The 21,411-nt window shown below is 41.4% G+C and overlaps 1 protein-coding gene across 4 annotated transcripts in view; it reads left to right on the plus strand.

Annotated features, from left to right (window-relative positions):
* The first annotated feature begins 5,655 nt into the window (after positions 1–5,655).
* Positions 5,656–21,411, plus strand: part of EPB41L4A (erythrocyte membrane protein band 4.1 like 4A) — a 139,512-nt gene continuing 123,756 nt past the window's right edge. Inside the window, exon 1 of one of the 4 annotated variants that reach the window (XM_075079303.1) lies at positions 5,656–6,078. In XM_075079303.1, the coding sequence (XP_074935404.1) occupies positions 5,980–6,078 (99 nt within the window). In that variant the 5' untranslated portion in view covers positions 5,656–5,979. The remainder of the gene's footprint in view (positions 6,079–21,411) is intronic. The other 3 variants (XM_075079302.1, XM_075079301.1, XM_075079300.1) reach the window with 3 other exon arrangements.

Genomic DNA, 21,411 nt, shown 5'->3' on the forward strand with positions numbered 1-21,411 from the left:
TTACCTACAGCATCCCATCACCATCCCATCTCATCATAGCTCACAATAGGTGATGCTTTCCAGACAATGACTGCATTTTCTGCATTCATGCTACAGCTAAAGAGGGCTGTTTTCCAGGAAGGGCAAGCCTTTGTACAAACTCTACCAGAAAATCTCTAGATTTTCAGATTATCCAAAACTTGAAGTCTTGCTGCATACGACAGCTGATATTATTTTAGTATGGATCTCACAATATTAGAAATTGAGTTAGCTATATGAGAAAGACACCTTTAATTTAGAAATTGTGTTTAAGGTTAGCACTGAAGATCTCAGTCGTGAATGTGATTGTAATATCCAGACATCAGAAGATGAAGAGAATAAAGATCTAATACCTGTAAAGAAAAATCTGGACATGACTTTTTTAAAATTAATGTTCACAGCAGTGAGTTTAATAAACTTTATAGCAGTAGTCAGTAGTTTTCTCTATCAGAGCTCCCTACAGATGGCTTGTCTACATAAACACTCTTTCTTTTATGGGTGGGAGACATTTGCTGTTAAAATGTTTATCTCAACTGGCATTTGTGTCACTTTAATGAGGTCTTGACTGGTTGCCTCCCTGAGCTGGCTGGAGGAATCCCCTCAGCCTATGATGTTTGGCTTGCCTAAGTCATTGCTTAGGTTTAGTGTGTCCCTGTTTTTTTTTTCCATGGCGTGTGGAGCTCTAAAAACACTCTGGGAAACAGAACTGAGGACCTCTTGGCAATGATGCCCCCAAAAACTTGCATTCAGAAAGTGGGGGACAGGAAAAGAAGAGATGATAGTTCCAGAAAACATGGTTTCTGTTGTGTTTGAACATCATGGGGCTCAAACAACAGCACACTGACTGATTACCCGAGTCCCTTGTAATTTGCCAATCAGCATGTCCAGCCTAACTTTGGGATAAAAGATGCTTCACTAAGTGTATTCAGACTAACTGCCTTTTACAAGAATATCAGAGTATTTTGAGTGCCTTGGAACAGGTATAGCACCAGCTCCCTGGGCATAAAGGTTTTGGCACATCATTGCTCATTGTCTTACCCCAAAGATACACTTGTGGAGCTCCTTCCATGTGGTAGGAAAGAGTGCAGTAGTTTGGAGACAATAATATTATATTTTCTGTGCTTAAGCATGGGTCGACTCAGCCCTGTTTTACTAAGAAAGGGGACAGTTTATCCATCAGGTAGCATTCTTTGAAAAATATATGCTTTTTTCGACAGGAAGCTCACCTCCTAAATGCCCAATTTAGGCACCAATCTAAATTGTCAGAGCATGACTTAAAGTCCTGGAGAGAATGTATTTTTTTTCTCTTGGTAAGTTAGGTTGTTACATCTTGCCACCCAATTATCTTTACTATTAAAACATATTTAAGTTCTGCTGAGGAAGCTGAACATAAGCAAAATAAAACAGGATCATCTGGTTCTTCTTTGCATAGGGGTAACTTGTCAAAATCTTGACAGAGACTCTGTAAAACCACATCACACACAAAATTAGGTTCAATAAACCATAGCTAAAGACAGAATTTTTTCTTGCTTTGATAGAAGTATACAGATTTTGCAGTTCCTCATTTTAGCTCTATAGTTTGCAATTAATATCCTGAAAGCTTTATTCTGTATTTTTTGAGTGGAGGAAGTATATTTAATGTCATGTTTTTTTTATTAAAAAATAAGGTGAGAGATGCTTATGATTTCCTTAATTATTGTGTGTTTCCAATGCTGCAATCTTCTAAGGTCTTGTTAAGCAAACAAAAAGAACAATGGATTTTACTCAGTGCCATGTCAGTTCAGAGGCCCTCAAGGTGTTTATTGCTGTAGAAGTACTAATACATTTTATCAGCTGTTCAAGTGTACTTTGGAGCCTTTTAAGTTTTTTTTTTCCTGATTATCACTGTGTTATAGATCTGAATATTGGGCTTAATTTGACATTTCTCATATTTAAATGGTGTTGACTGGCATGTCCTAGTTTAAGGGCTCTCAAAGTGTATTGCGTACAGTGTATGGTCAAGTCACTACAGTTCTTGGGGAAATACAAAATTGATCAATATATTAATAAATTAATTTTTACAATGTTTTTGCTGGCAGATTGTTACTGTGCTGTGGATGCATACGTGTGTGATGTGTAGCAGCAACGCAGAGTCCGGTGAAATCATTAAATGATGACAACCATGACTGTGTTTTAAGTAAAACTGTCATTAGTGAAACGAGAAATGTGAATTCATGCACATTTGTAACACACTTTGAATGCTGTAAAATGCTATGTGGAAATTATTGTTGTTCCATTGTCTGTTTTGGTCCTCTTTTTGGGTGGAAGAGGAACAGGTAAGTATAGCTCTCAATATGATGTTGAACATCTGGAGAACCTCTCTGGAAGGACTGCAGACATCTGGGCACAGAGATATATGGGCAGGTGGGCATGTGTTGAACCAGACAGAGCAGTGCTGCTGCAGGTATTGTACCTTATCTTTCCTGTAAACACCCCAGACCCTACCAGACAACAACTGTTGAAAAGTACTCTCGGTAGGAATTTTTTCTTTAATGGAAGATGCATTCAGGATTGTACATTTAGCCCAGAGAGTATGCTTTCCGTTTTAATTTTAAACATTGCATTAGACCTCAGGGCTTTTCTCTGCTCACAGTGCGAGGAGGGACCTGAGTCCAGGAGACTTGTCTTTACATTAGGAGGAAGATTAAGATGTTGCTCTGTGGCTTGCTTAAACTTTTCACTCTTCCCCTGGAAGCCCACATGGATAAGATATAGGAATTGCATTTCTACAGATCAGTAAATAACAGTGATAGGTAAGTGATAATGATATTGGCTAAAACAGGTCATCATGCCTCTTACTACATGTTCAGCTGCTGGCAGCAAATGTTTGTGAGCAAAACTGTAAAAATTAGTGAAAAACAGATATGCTAACATGTTTCTTTTGGACAGTTAATCTGATTGCTGATATGTTAGAATATGGATGTAGGTCCCTTCATATATAGAAGTCCTTGTGGTGCTCAGTGTCTTATTTATACAACCACATTGAAAATACCTGATTACAGCTAAAACTGATCATTTTAATGAAGGTGTGCTGGATCATAGTGGCTGCCGTGAATTGCACTGGGTACTTCATCAAAGAGGCAATGGACAAAAACGCCTTTATGCCCTGGTCCTGTACTTACATGCCCAAGTTAAACATGTCCATAAGTGTTTGTGTGATGAGAGCCTATGTCAGCAAATTTTCCTTTGCAGTGCTTGACCTGTGTTTTTTCTTGTAGAGGGAAATAAAAAGGAGTTCAGTTTCCTAATAGAGTTGGAGAACAGATGACTATCTTGTTTCTCACAAGTTGTAAGTTGGCCTGATGCTTGAAATACTATGGCAGGGCTGGTCTAATGTAGTATGGATCTCCAAGCACAACTTAGGCCCTATGTTTTTCCCCTACCAATAATAGTTGTTCAGATTTCCTGAGTTCCTTGGGGCTCATACTGGTTCCTAGTATAGATCTCATCCCTTCTTCCTCTGCTCCCCTGGCTAATTTTCTCAATTCCTTGGTCCATGACACCCTCCCAGGTTTTTACCACAAATAGCAGGTTCTGATACTGCTGCTGAATCAGCGGCTGGCTATTGGCCGTAGCTGGTTAGGAGGTAAGTTCATATGTTGATGGCTCTGTGCTCCAAACACTGGCATCAGCTGAACATGAGTGCATACTTTACATATTCTCTGTGGACCAATCACCTAGTGTGCAGTAGAATGAAATGGATCTTCAAAAACAGAAGACATGAAATAGTTCACTTGGACTGTTTATAACCAAGACTAGTCTTGATTTAAAATGCTCAGCTGTGGGATTGTGACGTAGCTATATGAGCTATTTTAAAATTGTAATTAAAGGTTTTAAAACAGGTTTTGAGTTCACTGAGCCCTCCCTCTCACTTGATTAATCAGTGATTTATACATATATAATGATTTTAACTGACTTAGGGAGTAATTTATGTCATGATGTGCATGATATATTGATCTAAATAGACTAAAGAGAGGGAAAAAGAAACCATCTGTTCTCTAGAAAACAGTCCACTGTCAGAAGGGTTCAAGAACTGTGTGTGAAAAATGTGTGTAGAAAACCAAGAACAGATTTATCTAAATTTCTTGTGCTGTCTGGATGACACTCATCAGGTATATACTGCCCAACAATCAAGGTTGGGAACTTGAATTTTTTAACTTTTACAAGACTTCATATTCCATAAGTAGTTTTGTGAACATACATAGTATCTTTTGTCCTGATCTTCACAGTGCTCATGGAACTCTGTTTTTGCAGCTACTGGATGGATACAGAGATTCCAAGACCCCACTGCCCAAGGTTAAACACTACCTGCACCAAACAAGAAGACAGAAGTGATAATTCCTGGGAGTAGCAGGGTTTTATTTAGGGCGGGGGTTAAAAGCAGAGCTATCATTCTCTTTGTCGCTTACCTACATACCTAGTAGGGTTTGTCAAGTGAGAAATCTCCTTGAGCCCTTCTCTTATGCAATAGGAGCAAGGTAACTATTGTAAGAAAAACATTAATGCATATTCTTAAATTTGCACATGCAAACTTTGTATGATCTTCATTGGACGACTCATGCATGCCAACTTAAGCAAATGCACAGGCGCTTGTGGGATCAGGGCTTAACTTTCAGCCTGAGGGGGAAATATCATAGAATATAGATGTGTGCAGCAATTAAAATACAAAGGTGGACTGGTGTGTGCTCTAGAAACTATAGACAGCAACTGCAAGGGCAGTTGCAAGTTCTTTAATGTTCTACTTTTTTTTGGTTTTGGGTTTGTTTTTTTTTTTTAATACTAGAGGGTTATTGGTTTTTAGATTAAATATATCTGTAGCAAGCTCAGTATTTAACAGCATGCTGGCGAAAACATTTCCTGCCAAGGCCACCTTTAAAGCCAGCCTCTCCTGGCCCCTCACCGGCGCCTCCTGAAGCCCTTCCCGCGAACGACAGAGGCGACGCTCACTCCGCGACCTGCCGCCCTTCGAGGAGCACCCCGAACCCCGGCCGGTCCCCGCCCCGCCCGCCCGGCGCCCCCAGGCCGGCGGCCCAGCAGGGGTCAGTGCCGCCGCGGCGAGGCCGACGGGGGCCGGCACCGGGGCCGCCGCCCCCGCCCCACCGCCGCCAACCGCCACAGCCGAGCCCCGGGAGGGGGCAGCGAGGGTCCGGCGGCGCTCCCGGTGTACTGGGGCGGGGTGGGGCCCGGGGCTGCTGCCGGTGCTGGGCGGGGCGGGCGGGCGCGGAGCAGCCATCCCGGGGGCGGCGGCGGCTCCTCGGCTGGGCAGGTGCCGTCGGCCGGCCTCCGCCTGAGAGCCGCCCCAGTCCGCCGCCGCCGGCCGGCCGGCCGCCCGCGGGGATCCCTGCCGTTCCCCCACCGCCGCCGATCCCTCCCGCCCCCGCCGGGGGAGCAGGCGATCGGCGGCCGGCGGGCACTGCCGCCCCGCCCCGCCAGCAGGGTCTGCGCCCGGAGGTAACGGGTGTCCCCCCACGACCACCCCTCCCCGACCCCGGCGGGGACCGCTCCCCCGCCGCCCGCGGCTCCACACAAAGAGGCGGCGCGGAAACGTGCGCGGACGGGGCGGGTGGGCGGCTCGGTCCCACCCCGGGGCGGCAGCGACGGGGAAGCCGCCGTGACAGCCGGCCGCGGGCGAGGGCTGAGCCCTGGGCTCCCTCCTAAAAAGCCGCCGGTCTTTTTCCTCTGCCTTTAGCACCCGGCACCCCCCGCCCCCAAAGGCTCTTCCGCGGGATGGCGGCGGAGGGCCGCTCCGTAGGGCTGGGCGCTGCGCCCTAGCCTCGCCGGCCTCCAGCCGCTGCGCCGGGGCGCGGAGCCGGGCGCGGAGGAGCCGGGCGCGGCCCGGCCCCGGCTGCGCCTCAGCCCCTCTCCGCCGCCGCTTGGGGCTCTTCCCGCCTCCCCGCCCCGTCCCCGGCCATCGCAGCAGGCATGGGCTGTTTCTGCGCGGTCCCGGAGGAATTCTACTGCGAAGTTTTGCTCCTGGACGAAACCAAGCTGACCCTGACCACCCAGCAGCAGGGCATCAAGGTAAGGGCGGCCGGCGGGGCTGCGGGGTGCGCCGCGGGTGAGTCCCCGGGGCCGGGCGGTGCGGCTGCCCGGCGGCGTCCGCCGCCCCACCGACCTTCGGTAGCCGGGGAAGGAGGGAGGGCGGTAGGAAAAAGGTTTTTCGGGAGCCCTCGGGAGGCGAAAAAAGAATTTCGTAACTTTCGTTGCGGTCGCGCAAGGAACGGACGAACGGGGAAAACGCGTGCCGGTGGGGTAGACGCGGCTTCGGAGACTTTGAGGTACTCATTTAAATGAGCAGGTGCCGACCGTTCCGGAACACTCGGGACACTGGGCGCGGGTGTTTCTCAGTACCCGCTCCCAAACCAAACCCAAACCAAACCCCAAAGGGAAAAGCTGTTGTGCACCCGCGGTGAGCCACTCTCCCTGTGGCTTTGGCCGCTGCTCCCTGCCGTGCCCTCCCGGGGGCTGTTGGTCTCCCGGGAAAGGGCCGCCTCCCCCGGCTCCCGGGGCAGCTCCCGAGCTGAGGGGTGAAGGTCCAGCCTCCTCCCCTGGCCTGTGGCCGGTAGCCTGGTCGGTGGGAAAAGCTCTTGCGCTGCTGCAGCACGCTGGGCGCGGATGAACTCTTCAAAGTAGTCATCTGCCAAACGCTAATGAGCCCTGACAGAGCATGTGAAAACTGAGATTTTGCTAAAGGCCCTTAACTTGGTCCTGTTTGGTTAAGCCTGATGACAGCAAATGGCATCTCTCAGACACTTGAAGCCCTTGTTTGAAAAGCTGGAGACTTGAATTTATTAGCAACATGAGAATGTGGTTTCAGGGTTGGATCAGAGGAAAAAAGGAAAAGAAAGAAATCAGTTCTTCTGAGACTTATTGTTGGATATGTCTGATCTATTTTACCTAAGACATTCAAGGAATAAAAATCTGTATGGCTGTATGTTTCAGCTTGAATGATTAAAGTTCTGTGAAGCAACTGGGGAAAGGAAAACCCAAAGAGGGGGAGACAGAGTCTAAATTTAACACTGCAATTTTAACTATAAGCTGTGGCACTACCAGCTCAACGTGTATGGAGAACTGTCAAGCTTTGCTGAATCAACTGCCTGCAAATAGGCTCATAAATCCATGCTTAGCACAGAGAATAAGAAAATCACTGTGACACTGTGAATTCAGTACCTACACAGGGTCTTTGAAGTCTAAGTTTTGATACCTCTGAAAAACTTACATGCCCACATCTGCCGCACATAAAGGTACGTGCAGTCTCAGAAGAAGTATATTAGAACAATAATCTTGCCGATAGTCCTACAGTTAGCTTCACGATCCCAAACCCTGAAATGTGACAGGTTTGTGCAGTGTGTAATAAAAATTAATGTTCCATTCAGACTCCCCAAGAAAGGGTCTGAAGATATAACTTCTTTTCAAGAACATGTGACTTGCAGTGTTGGGAACTGTCTAGTTTAAGATGAGGGTGTGGTTTCCTGCCATTCTTAGTGTGAACTGAATGTGGTATGATGCTAAAGATTGCACCACTTCCACCTGCTCCTTCTCTGTCTTGAATCTCACTATGGAGCAGTCACAGGGTCAGCTGGAACAGTGTGCAGATCTGACAGAAAACTAGTAGTTTGTTAACATTTTGGGGTAGGCGCTGAGACTGCACAGCAGGGAACTTTAGGGAAAGGAAAATCTCCCTTTTTGTAGCAGCCTGGTTTTTTTTTTGTTTTTTTTTTTTAAAGATTAAATTTTTGTAATATAAAACCACATCCCAGCACTGTAGCTTCATGAGACTTTGAAAGCCTACAGAGAGGAACTGCATAGCTCTCCCCTAGTCAGACACAGTTTCCACCATTGTGTTCTCCCTTGCCTTTGTACTCCCACAAGTGTCTGTGCAGCTGCGTGTGAAGAGCAGCGCATGTCCAGCTAGAGGGTAACCCCTGGTTTTCTGCTGGGTTAGTCTTCATCTGGGTCGATGCCCTGATCTGCTTCACAGCTGGAGGAGGGCAGAACTGGCTCTTTCAGCTGAGTCGTGCTTATGCCATTTTAAACTGCTCAGGGAGCATTCGTGTTGCTTTTATTCTATAGGTTTCCACTGAAGTTACATAATTATTTTTTAGTAAAACGTGTTGTCATGTTCTGTCATTTGGCACTTGAAATATGGATGTTTTGTTTTAATTCTTTTGTTAGCATGCACACATCTAAAAATGCAGTCTTGTATTTGTTTTTATAGCATTCCAGGTTTGGCACCGAGGTATAGGTTACAAATGTTCTTATGTATTTTATTTTAAAACAAAGATTTCCTTAGAACTTCGGATCCTGGATGTGATCTTTTTTTTGTCTTCACGCTTCTAATTGGGAAATATGGCTACACAGGAAACTTACGGTTTTGGTACTGGTTTACAAATCTTGAACTATTACAAGAGCAGAGATTTTAAAGTAATTGTAGAAGCAACTTCATTCCCTTCTTTTCCCCCAAGCAGATGCATGTCTGCTAGAAATAAAAACCACAACTTAACAGCTATTTACTGTGTGTGGACTTACTTGATATTGGTGGACTTAGCCCTATTTGCTTTGAAGGGTGGAAGACGGAGCTCTGCGGCTGTAGGAGCCCATGGCAACTCCTTCAGTGAAACTGAAAGGGATGAAGTAGGTACTTGTTTCTGAACTGATGTAGAGTTTTGAAGATGCGTTGCTTAGTTCGCATGATAGTTATTTCTGGCTTGCTATGCCTGACAGCAACTATACGCAGCAAAATATGACATTTTTGAATTCCAGTTTTTATTAACACATTCATGGTACTACAGTGGGCTTTAAATTGTACTTCAGATTAAAACAATGAGCAGAGGTGACATAAGACCACTACTATGAGTGCAATTCAGAGATACTTGGCTCCTCCGTGTGGATTTCAAAGAACTTGTTACGGAAAGGAAAGGATTGGTTTTTTTAGGTTCTAAGTGGGGAAGCTGAGGTGCAAAGAGGTTGAGTGACTTTTTGACGATCATGTAACAGGTCACCATCAGAGCCAGGAATAAAGTTCTCAGCTCTCTAGGCTGGAGACAGCTGACCAGCCTACTGTGGGGCATGCTGTCTGGAAGCATTTGTGACAATCTCTTCCTTGGAGTTGCTCAAACTGACTTTTGCTTTTCATAGTTTCTCTTTTCTTGCTGTAAGCAGTGCTGTCTTGCTGTTCTCCCTTTATGTCTTTGTGGTTTAAGGTCAGAGAGCACTGTTGTGTGAAAATGTGGAAGCTGGCTCTCCAGCCTTAAGGTTTACAGCAGGCTGATAATAGCTAGATAGTCAGGAAAGAGCATCAGATATCTCATAATCTCAATTTTTATGTCTCTCTGAGGTACATTAATAGCGAGAGAGATTTTGGAGAGTGCATGCTTTGAGATAATAAAGCAATGGTGGTTTTAGTCCAAACAATTTTGGATTAAAAGAGGGTATTCAGCAGGTTCTAGTACAGTTTGTCTAATCAAGGTGTATGGTCTTAATTGGGGCAGCTTTTCCTCTAAAAAGGGTGTTTAAGATGCCAATTAAGAAGTGGGTTTTTAACAGACTTTTGCTACAAATATGGTAAGAATCAGCTGTTATCTGAAAAATAATCACTTTTCCATGACTGCTACTTTGACTCACCTTCACACAGGTTAAACAATAACTTAGGCTTTTTTATGCTATGGTACTACTACCTTATACATAGGTATAGCTTATTTCTTGATGTCACAAGGCATGTCAATAGTGTTTTCACATGATCCCTGACTGATGGCTTATGGGCATTACACATTTTGACTCTGTTAAAAATTGGAGTAATTGTCCTTGCAGGAGATTGGTGGTATGCATTGTTGCACAAACTTGTTATTGGAGGTCAAGGCAGCCTCTGTGGGCCCTAGGAAAATAGTGCTTTGAATCCTATTTGTGATTAACTGTTTCAGAAAGAATGGTATTCCTGTAACCTATATGTAACAGGAATTTAACAACTCTTTTACTTATTTTTCTTTAAAACATTATTTAAGGCAAATGTTTGTTGTCTTTTTTCTGAAGAAGTGAAAAATATTATGAAACATCTCTCTATTATGTTTGTATCTGCTTGGTTGGAATGAAGTTCTTCAAAAACTATTAGCTACTTCTCCAGTGAACAGGCTCTCTAATTAGTCTTAAGCCATCTGGTCATTGCAGTTTTGAAGTATTCCTTGAATTGCCTCTCTGAGCGCTGTTTTTGAGCTAAGTCCTATTTAATTTGAGATGTGTAATGGGCCAACAAAAAAGTTTCATTATAAGAGAAGTGATGAACAGGATAGGTACACTAACTCTTCCTGGAAGACTCCATTTACAGTGTGTGTTCTGTAATGTTATTAGGTATGTCATGGTTTGAACCCAGCCGGCAACTCAGCACCACGCAGCCGCTTGCTGACTCCCCTGTGGTGGGATGGGGGAGAGAATTGGAAGGGTAAAAGTAAGAAAAGTCATGGGTTGAGATAAAGACAGTTTAATAGGTAAATCAAAACAAGGAATTCGTTCACTGCTCCCCATGGGCAGGCAGGTGTTCAGCCATTTCCGGGAAAGCAGAGCTCCATCACACATAACAGTTACTTGGGAAGACATCATTCCCAACATCCTCCCCTTCCTTTTCCTTCCACCAGCTTTATAGGCTGAGCATGACGTCATATGGTATGGAATATCCCTTAGGTCAGTTGGGGTCAGCTGTCCTGGCTGTGCCCTCTCCCAGCTGCTCGCTGGTGGGGCGAGGAGCAGAAAAGGCCCTGACTCTGTGTAAGCACTGCTCAGCAGTAACTAAAACTGTGTATGTAATACTGACTGTATTATCAACACTGTTTCCAGCTCAAATCCAAAACAGACCCATACTAGCTACTGTGAAGAAAATTAACTCTATCCTAGCCAAAACCAGCACAAGGTAATACCATTTAGCGGTGATATTCTGGCCAGTACACCACTTACTTGGTGCGTTAAGGTGCTAAGTGGTACTTCTGTGACATACAAGGCTGTCTGGCCCTCCATATATGGCTCTCCATACAGAGATGCATTTCTACTATTACGGAGTGCAGTTGGTAAGCTACACGTACAGGTCAAATCTCTGTATAAGGTACTCAGTCTCCAAAGGAGGTGAGTGGTTTTCATCAGGGAAATAAGCAGACAAATTCTTCTTCATGATTATTGAGAATTTCACAAAATGAGATCCAACAATGTAAAAGCAAGCTTCACTGTCTCAAAATGGTTAAAAAAAAATCAACAAAAACCCACCCACAAACAAATACCTGAAATAAGGAGTGACTGCAGTTGTGAACATTGTTAAGTGACTTGCTTTGTAAAAAACATGAGTGGGTTCATCAGAATATGATATACATTGTTAAACTTATGGAATAATGGACAATCTGATTTAGTATATCTAAAAATAGGTAAACACACCTTAGCAAATTTTCTGAGGATTATTCTGGCATTATTCTTCTTGTTTCATTCCCCAGTGAAGTTTGTTAAGTTCTGGTAGGTTGTTGGTTTTGTGGTTTTTTTTTTTTAAATCTGAGCAGTTCAAAATGTTCCAGGCTTCATGCCTACAAAATTTACTGTATACAGAAAATGTGGGGTGTACTTTTGGATCAAGCTAATTTAGCTACAGGGACTCCAAGGAGTCAATATGGGAATGGTAGGATCCTATATTTTTCCCTGGTGAAAATGCTTAATGAATGCATATATCAGCAGAAAATAAAGCCCTATGACTAGAAAGATCTTACATTGTGTTAATTATTCTAATTGAGTGTGGGCATTAAAAGTCAAATTGGTAGTCTTTTGCTTTGTGAATATGGAGTGTATTATTTGTGATAGTGGTTTCTGCTGTTTATACTTACACATTTTTTAAAAAGTAAAGCATCTTTCTGTGAGAAATTTTCTCAGTTATGCAGGTACACTATTTCAGAAATCCTAAAAATCTTCTAAATGGTTGATTGCAGTTGCTTTCCACCTATGGTAATCTACTTACCACCTACAGTAATTTCTAAACCATAATATCAAAGCTCAAGCATATTAAATCATATTCTTTCCTCTGCCCTGTTTGGTAATGATTAATAGATACTTTCAAGGCAGATTCTTGTAGATATTCAGGATGTTGTTTTGAAAAGAATAGTTAATACGAAGTGAATTGGTTGAAAGGACACAATCTTGAAATCTAGCTTTTTTTTTAAAACAGTGAAGACAGTATTTAGAAAAACTAATACCATTCTAAGTCTTGTTGACAACCTTGCAATTTATTTTCTTTATAAAGCTACAGTTTTTTGTTATTTGTTCATCATTTGCACAGCAGCAGGGAAACTAAACAGATAACATTGCCAAGCTCAAAGCCTACGTAAGTACATGTTTTCTTTTTTAATTTCGTAGATGCAATACATCTAAGGCTTGTTTGTAACAAAAGCAACAACAAAAAAAGTTTTAAACGAAAATGTAAACTAATGATGCTGCATGGCACTTCTGTATTAGAAAGATGCTATACTTTCTTAAATTTCTATTATGGGTGCAAAATAGTTGTTCTGATTGCACACTGAGTAGAAGATGGTGCGTGTGGAATTGTGCATTATTTTAGTCCTCTAAAAATGGCCTGAAATAGTGCACAATTCTAGTTAAAAAAGAATGAAGAAAACAAAAGGGCTGACGAACCTTGCTATTAACTTCTTCTCAAAATTACTGTCACATATTTGAAATAGATTATTAATTTCACCAGTATCTTTACAGATGAGACCAGCAATTTTGAATACTCTGGGGAATAACCATAAAATAAATGAACACTGACACACTTTATTTTCCCTAGGTGCACTTAACTAAATTAATGAAACTAGCATGACAGCAAGAAGGAAATCCATTAAATTTTAAATGAAGTTCCCTCTTAGTCAACCTGAGGTTTGAGCAATAATACAGTCAGTGGGGTCTGTTTTGCTGGTTTCAGTGAGCAATAATTTCTTAATATAACCAGGGCAAATGTAAGCTGTGTGAGGTGGCCTTTTTATTAAACGCTTTTGGATATCTGTAGCTTGGACTGAACATTTCTTACATTAGAGTACTTAGTGTAGTTAAATATGATCCGTTGATATTTTAGTAATTTTAGGTTATTAAAGTTCTAAACTAAAATTCAACTGTGGAATTGCAACCCTTCCCCTCAAGAAAGAAGGCTGCTAAAAATTACCACATGATATGAGGGGAACTCCTGAAGAGACTGAGTAATGTGAAAGGTACTTCAGAGAGCGAATTGCATGAAGAAGCTATAGTTTTATGTCACTTCACACTGTAAAGTATCTGTATATGTATCTATATATGAAAAAATGAGACATTATCTGTTGGTAATGTTCCATCATTACCAATATTCATAATTTTCATGGAAGTATGAGAGATTACTGATGCATTCTACTTTCTTCATTCTTGTCCATGTTTTTTATTTAAACACTTACTTTCTTCAAGGGGATTTCATTTTTTAATGATAGAGCAGCTACATTATCTGTATTTTATTCAAAAGTGAGATCTTTGCAAGTGAATAATCATATTTCAATATCTAAGTAGAATTTTGCAGACTGCATTTTTAGTACATATTTTAGATACTGCCTTTTTGATCAGATCTTCTGCTTGCTGCATACCAATTTAATTTCATAGTTTAAAATGGAAGACTGTAATTTCAGTATTGATTGTCCTTTTGTTCCCACTTCTTCCTTTACATCCTGTTGGGGATGGTTGAACACTGTAGGCAGTAAGGTCAAAGGTACATGCTTGGGGTCACCCCATGCTATCAATTAGAAGTGGAAAACCAACTGAAACATTGCAAAGTGAGAACACTGCTCCTTTGGTTTTGCTACAGCATTAAGAGGGGAATCTGCCTGTTTTGCCAAGTGGGAAATGTGCTTTTTTACCTCTGATAGAAGGCTGTATTCCTCGGTTTGTGACCATAAATATTGATTTTTTTAAAGCTAATATTTCAATAGCCATATTTAGAGATTTAAATATCACCATAAATGTACCATACCTCCTTTTGCCTGTTGTCCCACTGGTCAGAAGTAGACTGTCCTTAGTGACTCTTTGAGAGGCAGGTGCTTACCTGTAAGAAAATGGGTTGGGATGGTCCAGTCTGAGGCATGTAGGGGAACACAGGCATCAGTAATTGCGCAACCGGTGGATTTGCATTCTTTATTTAATGGGTAGGAGAAGAGAAACAGTATTGGGAAGGTTAGAAATCAAGAGAGAAACAGTTGGGAGTATGAGCAAGAGAAGAAAATAAATCCTGTGATGACAAGGGAAGAGACCTTTTGTGAGATGCAATTCTAGTAGTACCTTTTCAGAGCTGGAAAAAAGACACCTCAGTAGTTGCTTTGAATTGATAGTACAAATCATCATTATTGAAAATAACAACTAAAATTTAAAATACCTGCGCAGGGTTTTTTTGATCATTCTCCGTGGAAATCTTAGTGAGTTGAATGCGTCATTAACCTGTAGCACCAGGGGTGTTATATTAAAGCTTGGTTGTTAGACGTCTGAGGTTTGTAAGGATTCCTTTTAAACAAACCCTTCTTTCTCATTGCCCCTGGTTAATTTTTTTTCTTCTGTCTTGGTGTAATGTGAGTGAAGTGCATACAAGTGGCAAACCCTGCCTTCTATCAGATATTTGTATTAGTTATGTTTAATAAGAGGAATCCTTTACATTTTGTGAAATCCAACTGCTTCTTCTGCTTAAGTTTAAAATATATGATAAAGCCATTATAGTCATGGGTAGTTACTAATGTGGAGGAAGAAGTGGGCTATATTTTGCATTGTTTGTGTACTTATTTGTCAGTTTTACCTTTTAAACTTTGCAGGGTTACAAATAGCTCTCTATAAGCCAGACAAGAAGACACTCTGTCTTCCCCAAGTTCTTGAAGTTTTGGATATGTGGGTAAAACCTGTATGAGGTTGAGTGAGCCAGTTTGATAGTAAATGGCTCAGCAATTTGCTATCTTTCCTCTGCTCTCAGGAAAATGAGAACTGAATGCACTGAGGAATAAATTCTTTGGCTGTGTGAGACAAAATGCCTTTCAGTAATGGAAAAGGAGGATCTTTTATATCTCAATTGCATGAAAAGTATTTGGAAGGCAGAAAATGGCAGTTTCCCTATATAATTAGTGGTAAAATTTGGCATGCTACTAATGTATGTAAGCACATGCTTTAACACTTTGCAGAACTAAAGGCAGTTGAGCATCTTGCAGGACTGAGCCAGAGGAAAGATCATCCAGATAAACACCGGACCTGGTTCTTATTTTCCACATACTATATATTTCACTGTAAGTTCTCATTTACATCTGAGAATAGGTTATTTGTACTGCCACCAAAAATATTTTGTATCTATAGTAATACCCACTTAAATATTGAAGATCTAGTTTATTATTAATCTTTTAAATAAACTAGATCTGGGAAAATTAGTTCTGTTTTTGGCTCATCCAATTTATTCAGATTCTCAGTGTCACAGTGTAAAAAAAAATTGCAACAAACTTCTTTCATATTTAGTGGATGAATGGTGTCTAGAAGAAATGTGATAGGGTTTAGTTCTTTTTCCCCTCAGAATACCAGAACAAGAGCCGTCTTTATATGGGGCTACATTCAGAACCATAAGGGAAGATAAACTTTTTTAATGCCATGTGTGAGTACCACAGGAAACTGGTAAAACTAACTACTCAGAATTAAAAAAATGATGAAGAACACTTAGGTGAGTAATGAGGGTGAGTTCAGGACTGACTTACAACTTGAAGCAAATGGTTAGATATCCCTTCTGAAAAGAGGTAATGTCTGAATATTGGTATGACACGTCGTATGAAAGCAGACTTTCCACATCTTCCTACTGGGGGCATCTTAAACTGTCCTCAAAACTAGCTGGTGTTGGCCAACACCAGAGACAGAGCATTAGGCCTTCCCTCTGCTCTAACTCTGTTTCAGTGGTGTTATCTATTTGTCTATGGTACAGAAGATGGTTGTTGTTCGTAAAGTAGTGTAATCTTCTCATCAAGGCTGTTGGAGGGAAGGGAAGTCACATGTCAGAACCAGATGGGACTGGAAAGCCATGACTGCTACTACTTTTTCCAGTTTTTGTACATGTTGAGGAACCATCAGATTCTTGTCTCCTGTGGTCTTCTGTGGCCATATCTGTACTACCTGGGAAAACAATATGAGGTAGTGCAAGGAGCCTGTTGGATCCTGGGCTAAGTGGTGTGGCTGGCCACATCTATGTGGTGTTGCTTACAGCCCGGACCTCCCCGTTTGGGGGTCCTTTGAAGTCTCCTTGATGCTGAGAGACAATCTTTTGTCTGTATGGCTGTCTGATGTTAAAGGCTGGCTTGAACAACTGCAACCAAGCTGTTTATATTGGGGACCGTGCAGGAGATGATCCTGACAACTGTGCCTGGACATCCCTTCAGAGAAAATTAGGACACTCTAGAAGGGGTTGTGGGAGAAAGGTATCCTAAGTTCAGTAGTGGTTATCAGGAGAAAAAAGCCCTGGGCAAGTGAAGGAGAGATGCAAATTGACAACATGGTTACACTTGCAAAAAACTTTTCTGGTGTCACTGTTTCCTCTGTGAAAGAAGTGAAGAAAGCCACAAGACCTTGTAGTGGAACCTTTTGAAGAGGTGTGTGAATGTCCTGACTTGCCCTCAGCTTTTTAGGTTTAATTTGCATTGGCTGCTTTGGGTGGGGGAGGAGGGAGTGGGTTTAAAGGTGTTTTTTAATAGTATTTTCAGGATGGAATAAAGCCCTTCATTTCAAAAGATCAAATATTTTGCCTCTGTTTTGAAGTGATGTCACATTCTTCAGCCATATTCTTCCCTTGTTCTTTTCTCGTCTCCAGAAGTCCCTCAGCAATACCTAGATATTCCAAAGCATGTGGCCATGTGCCTTTTCTTTTCGTGTATAACATTTAAGTTGGCTGAACTTTTCAGTGTGCACACACTTTTCAGTGTGTACTTTCTTCACCTGAAACATAGTAAGCTCTAAAGCCATGGGGTCATACTTGAAAAGAAAAGCTTTTGGTGTCCTTCAAAGGTACCACATTTATTATGGATTATTTTGAGTAGTCCTTTGTTCTTCTGTCTTATGGCTTGACAGACTATAATGCATTTAAATTACCTCTACAAACCACCTTTCTTTGAAAATGGGGAGTATTCTCTGCTCTCCCAGTGCTCCAGATAGGTATGGATGAGATTTGCTCTTAAGAAAATACTCTTGACCTTGTAATTCCTTCAGCTGTTCCTCCAGTGTCCCTGGGCTGTTCCCATAAAAGCCAGTTCTCTTCCTCAGGCAGTGATTTGGTAATAACATTTCTTTTTTTCTGAAAGCAATAGTGAGTTACCAAAGCCATTCCTTGATTTGGGAATATTCGAAATTGTGGACCTGGTTTCAATTTCAGTGAAGACAGTAAGTGTTTTGGTGTGCTTTGGCACCAACTTCAAGAGGAGCCAAATTGGACCCAATTTTTCTGCTAGCAGGCTCAATTAGTAAATGATGACGCTGAAAATAAAATGTGTTAGATCTTGTACGAAGATGTTAGATGTTGTTCACATAAAAGAAACATATAAACTTTCTACCTTTTAAATAAAAGTTAAAATTTTTCTTAGTCATCCCTGGCCTTTCATCAGTGTTCAGATCTTGAGTCTGACTGTTTAGAGCATGAAAGCTGTGTTTGTTGCTTTCATGACTGAATCTTTAGTCCATGATCTTAGATCTGTTTTTTCTCTTTTCACACTTTCCTGAAAAAATTCCACTATAGAAGCAGATTTTGCAAACTGTCTCCTGGAGCCTTTGTTTAAAGACAAACTGCAATGCACACCATGTTTGTTTATGGTTTCTGTTGCTTTGTGAACAGGTGACCAAAAGTCAGTGTGTATGGTCAGTAAAATAATAGCGGGTTTTTTTTGATATTCTGTGCATGTCTGTACAGAAATTGGAGGGGTCTTGGTGAAATTAAGATGTTTTGGGAGAGGAATCTCTAAAATGTCAAGAGGAAAGAAGCTCCTCATACTTTGTGTTGTTGATAAATCTTCCTTTGCAGTGGTTTGTCCTGTTTGTGTTCTTGTAAGAGCTCAAAATTTTTACCGTAGCTTGCAGAAAATCCAGAAGACAGAAGTCCTGCAGAAAAGCATGCTTCTGACTTGGCATACTTTTGTTGAGAGGAAGGTTTGACTGGGAGGGAATTAAACCACCTGTGTTGGGTTCACTGAGAATGAATCAAACCCAGCTTTTTGTTATAGAGGTGGTTTTTGCCTGTTGCATAGTCTGAACCTGAGCCCATGACACTTTCTATTTTCTTGATTAAAAAAAAAAGTTTATTTTTTGTCCATGAGAATTACATAGGTCAGGGTTGAAGCTTTGCAGTAGGTCAGCATAAAGAAATGCTTTTGTTGCTGTGTGTGACATACATGTAGTATGCTTACAGAATACTCCCTCCAGGAATATTAATCCAGAACTTTCATAAGCAAATAACACACCCAAAGAAACTCCAAAATCAGAAGTGTAAGTGAAATTTTCTTCAGTGTTATTTAATGCTACCAGTACCTTTTCTTGATGATGATTCAAAATAGCTAGATTTTTATATACCTGCTCTACTGAAGTGTAAGCATGCACTTAAAAAGTCACAAAAGTGCAAGCCAACGTTCATTAGTGCGTTCACCTGTCTTCTAAAGTTATATAAATGTATGCTATGCCCATCTCCATGCTCAGCTTGAGGTGGTTGTACTGGGTATGTGTTTATATCTAATCCGATGGAACTCCAATCTCAATGGAATTACTTCTGCCTTTGCCTGCAGTGGGTTAAGGCTCTTCATCTCAATATGCATTTTTTCCTACATAAATATCATATATGGAGATGGATGTAGTATTATCATCTGTAAGAAGAAGGCCATCTAACAGGCTGCTGCTTATTACCTAGTTTCTCAAGCTTGCTCTGATTCATATTCCTTTTCTTGCATACAGAAGGAATATGGGATAAGAAAGATCACTTGAACTGTAGAGAAGTAGTCTAATTGAATTTTGAACATTGGTTTCTGAGTGTACAAAAAATGAAGGGAAAGAATGTACTCAAGCAGTAAATTAGAGGAGCTAGCGAAGTGCACAGCACCTTTAAGAAGCAGGTGTTTGCTGTGAAGTTCACTGTGCATACTAATGCTCTTGGATTTTGAAGTCAGTTAGGAACAGTTACTGGGAACAGGAAATCTGACTGGACCGATAGAGGCTTTTTCTATTCAGTACAGGCTTGCAAAATGGGGAAGAAAAAAAAAAAAGAAATTGTAATGCAGGAAAAAGCATGATTCTTCTTAACTCTTTTATGTTTAAATCAGGAGAGGGGAACTAGAAGAACAATTTAAAGGAAATTGCAGTAGTGATTGTTTTAAGCGTACACAAAGGAAGCCTTGCGCTCTGTTAGGAGCTCTAGCGATTTTCAATCTGGAAAAAGGGACTGAACATTTAATTAAACAATGCTGTTGTCTCTATTCGTTTGTGTTCCAGCATTCATGATACATAGATCTAGGTTATTTTTCAAGTGTACAGCTGTTTCCTCCTGCACCAAGCTGGGGCTGCAGTTTTTGAGGAGTGATATATTGTTTTAGTTGTGGCAGGACTTGAGCACACCGATAAAACATCAAAGTACTCCGCAAACCGCCAACGCAAAGGCAGGCCCTGCCCCAGAGAGATCTCAGTCTAGGGCTGCAGCAATATGCAGGTGAGCAAATTGACAAGTGTGGGAGGGAGGCAGGTTAGGATGGAGGAGGAAAAAGGCCGAGTTGTCAGTTCAGGGAATATTGTCTCTAGGCAGTGGAATAGCTGATTAGTATGTGGTTGTTGCTCTGGTAGTATAAATTTGCAGAATTCTGCTGTGAGTAAATTGCACCAGGCATCTGTCCCAAAGTATAAGTGCATATTATGGGTAGCTCTGGACTGGTATGTATCCAGTTCTTGCATGGCTGCCATGATTTTGGTTGTGTTCTGTCTTCATCGCAAAAAAATTATAAAGCATGGAAACAGAATATACTGATACAAATAATTTTGTACTTACCTAGCTTAACCTTTCCTTAAGTGAGAAAGATAATAGGTTAGCATTAGCAGCTTGACGGCCCTTGCCTCGGGCAGGCTGGGAGGGAGGTACACTGTGATTCCAGGAGCAGTGTGAATTAAGGAAGGTTTCTAGGCAAACTTGGAGGTTTTAAGCATCTCTGACACAAAGCTTGCAAAGGTAGCTCATCTGCTGAAGGCCTAGCATGTAATTCCACAGGAAGTGCTGACCTTATGAAAGCACAGAACCCAGAGTCTATCAAACCCATTTGATCAACCCATCAGCCCTGCCAGCCCATCAAACACCCAAACTTCAAGATTTTCTCTGCATTCAAAAATCGCCTTTCTGACTAACTGGATGTGCTTTCATGAGGAAAAAAAAAATACAAATCCCCTGTAGTCTGTTTGGCTACACATTACAATAATGCTCATGTTATATTGGCTACTCACTTGTGGGAATATATTAGAGAAGGTTAAAGCATGTTGAAACATATATATCTGTCTGTGCTAAGGATTAGAGCAGAAAAAATGTTTTGGTGTAAAAGTAGACTTGTTTGAACCCTGGTGGAACAGATGACTTTTGTGATTTTTTTTTTTTTTTCTTTACCTACTTCATTTAGATAGAAGGCTAAATCTGCTTAAAAGGATTTTTTTTTTTTTGAACAAAGGTTTGTTCTGGCTTTGGGCTGTTGCTTCAACTGGGAATTATATCCTGCAGTGATACTGGGAATCTTCATCTAGCTTGCTTAAGCCAATGGTTGGCCATTGGTTAGTTAAGCCAGTGGTTAGGCTTTAGCCAGCTCACATGCATTCTGCTACAAGAGAAAAAAAATAATACTATCCTTTGTTGGATTATCTCAAATATAATTTAAGCAATAATGTACCAAAGCAAACAAAATTCAAATCAAAACAAAAAATCATGCATTTGAAAAGAAGAAATTGGAAGGATCTGATCTTGCTGAGAAAAATTGTGTTGGTGTCAATGGGGATTATCTTGTATCATGTAATCACAGGCAGTACTGGAATTGTGCACAAAGGACACAGGCATGAACTTATTTTCAGAAGTATTCAGCTGATTGCATAAGAGTCTTTCAAAAGTCTTTTCTAAAGATTGTGCTTGGCACTCAGGTAATTCTGAAAAACTGTCTCAAGGCCTGAATTACCAGTTCGAGAGTAAATATCAGTACAACAGTATTACTTACATTGAGGTGGCCTTATGATGCCTGGTGTATGAGAGCTAGACCCATGAGCTTGAACAGGGGAGCAGCACCTTAGTATTATCAGTTGGCATTTTCTTAATGCAAGAAACAG

The sequence above is a fragment of the Phalacrocorax aristotelis genome, chromosome Z (assembly GCF_949628215.1).
Source record: "Phalacrocorax aristotelis chromosome Z, bGulAri2.1, whole genome shotgun sequence".
Lineage (NCBI taxonomy): Eukaryota > Metazoa > Chordata > Aves > Suliformes > Phalacrocoracidae > Phalacrocorax > Phalacrocorax aristotelis.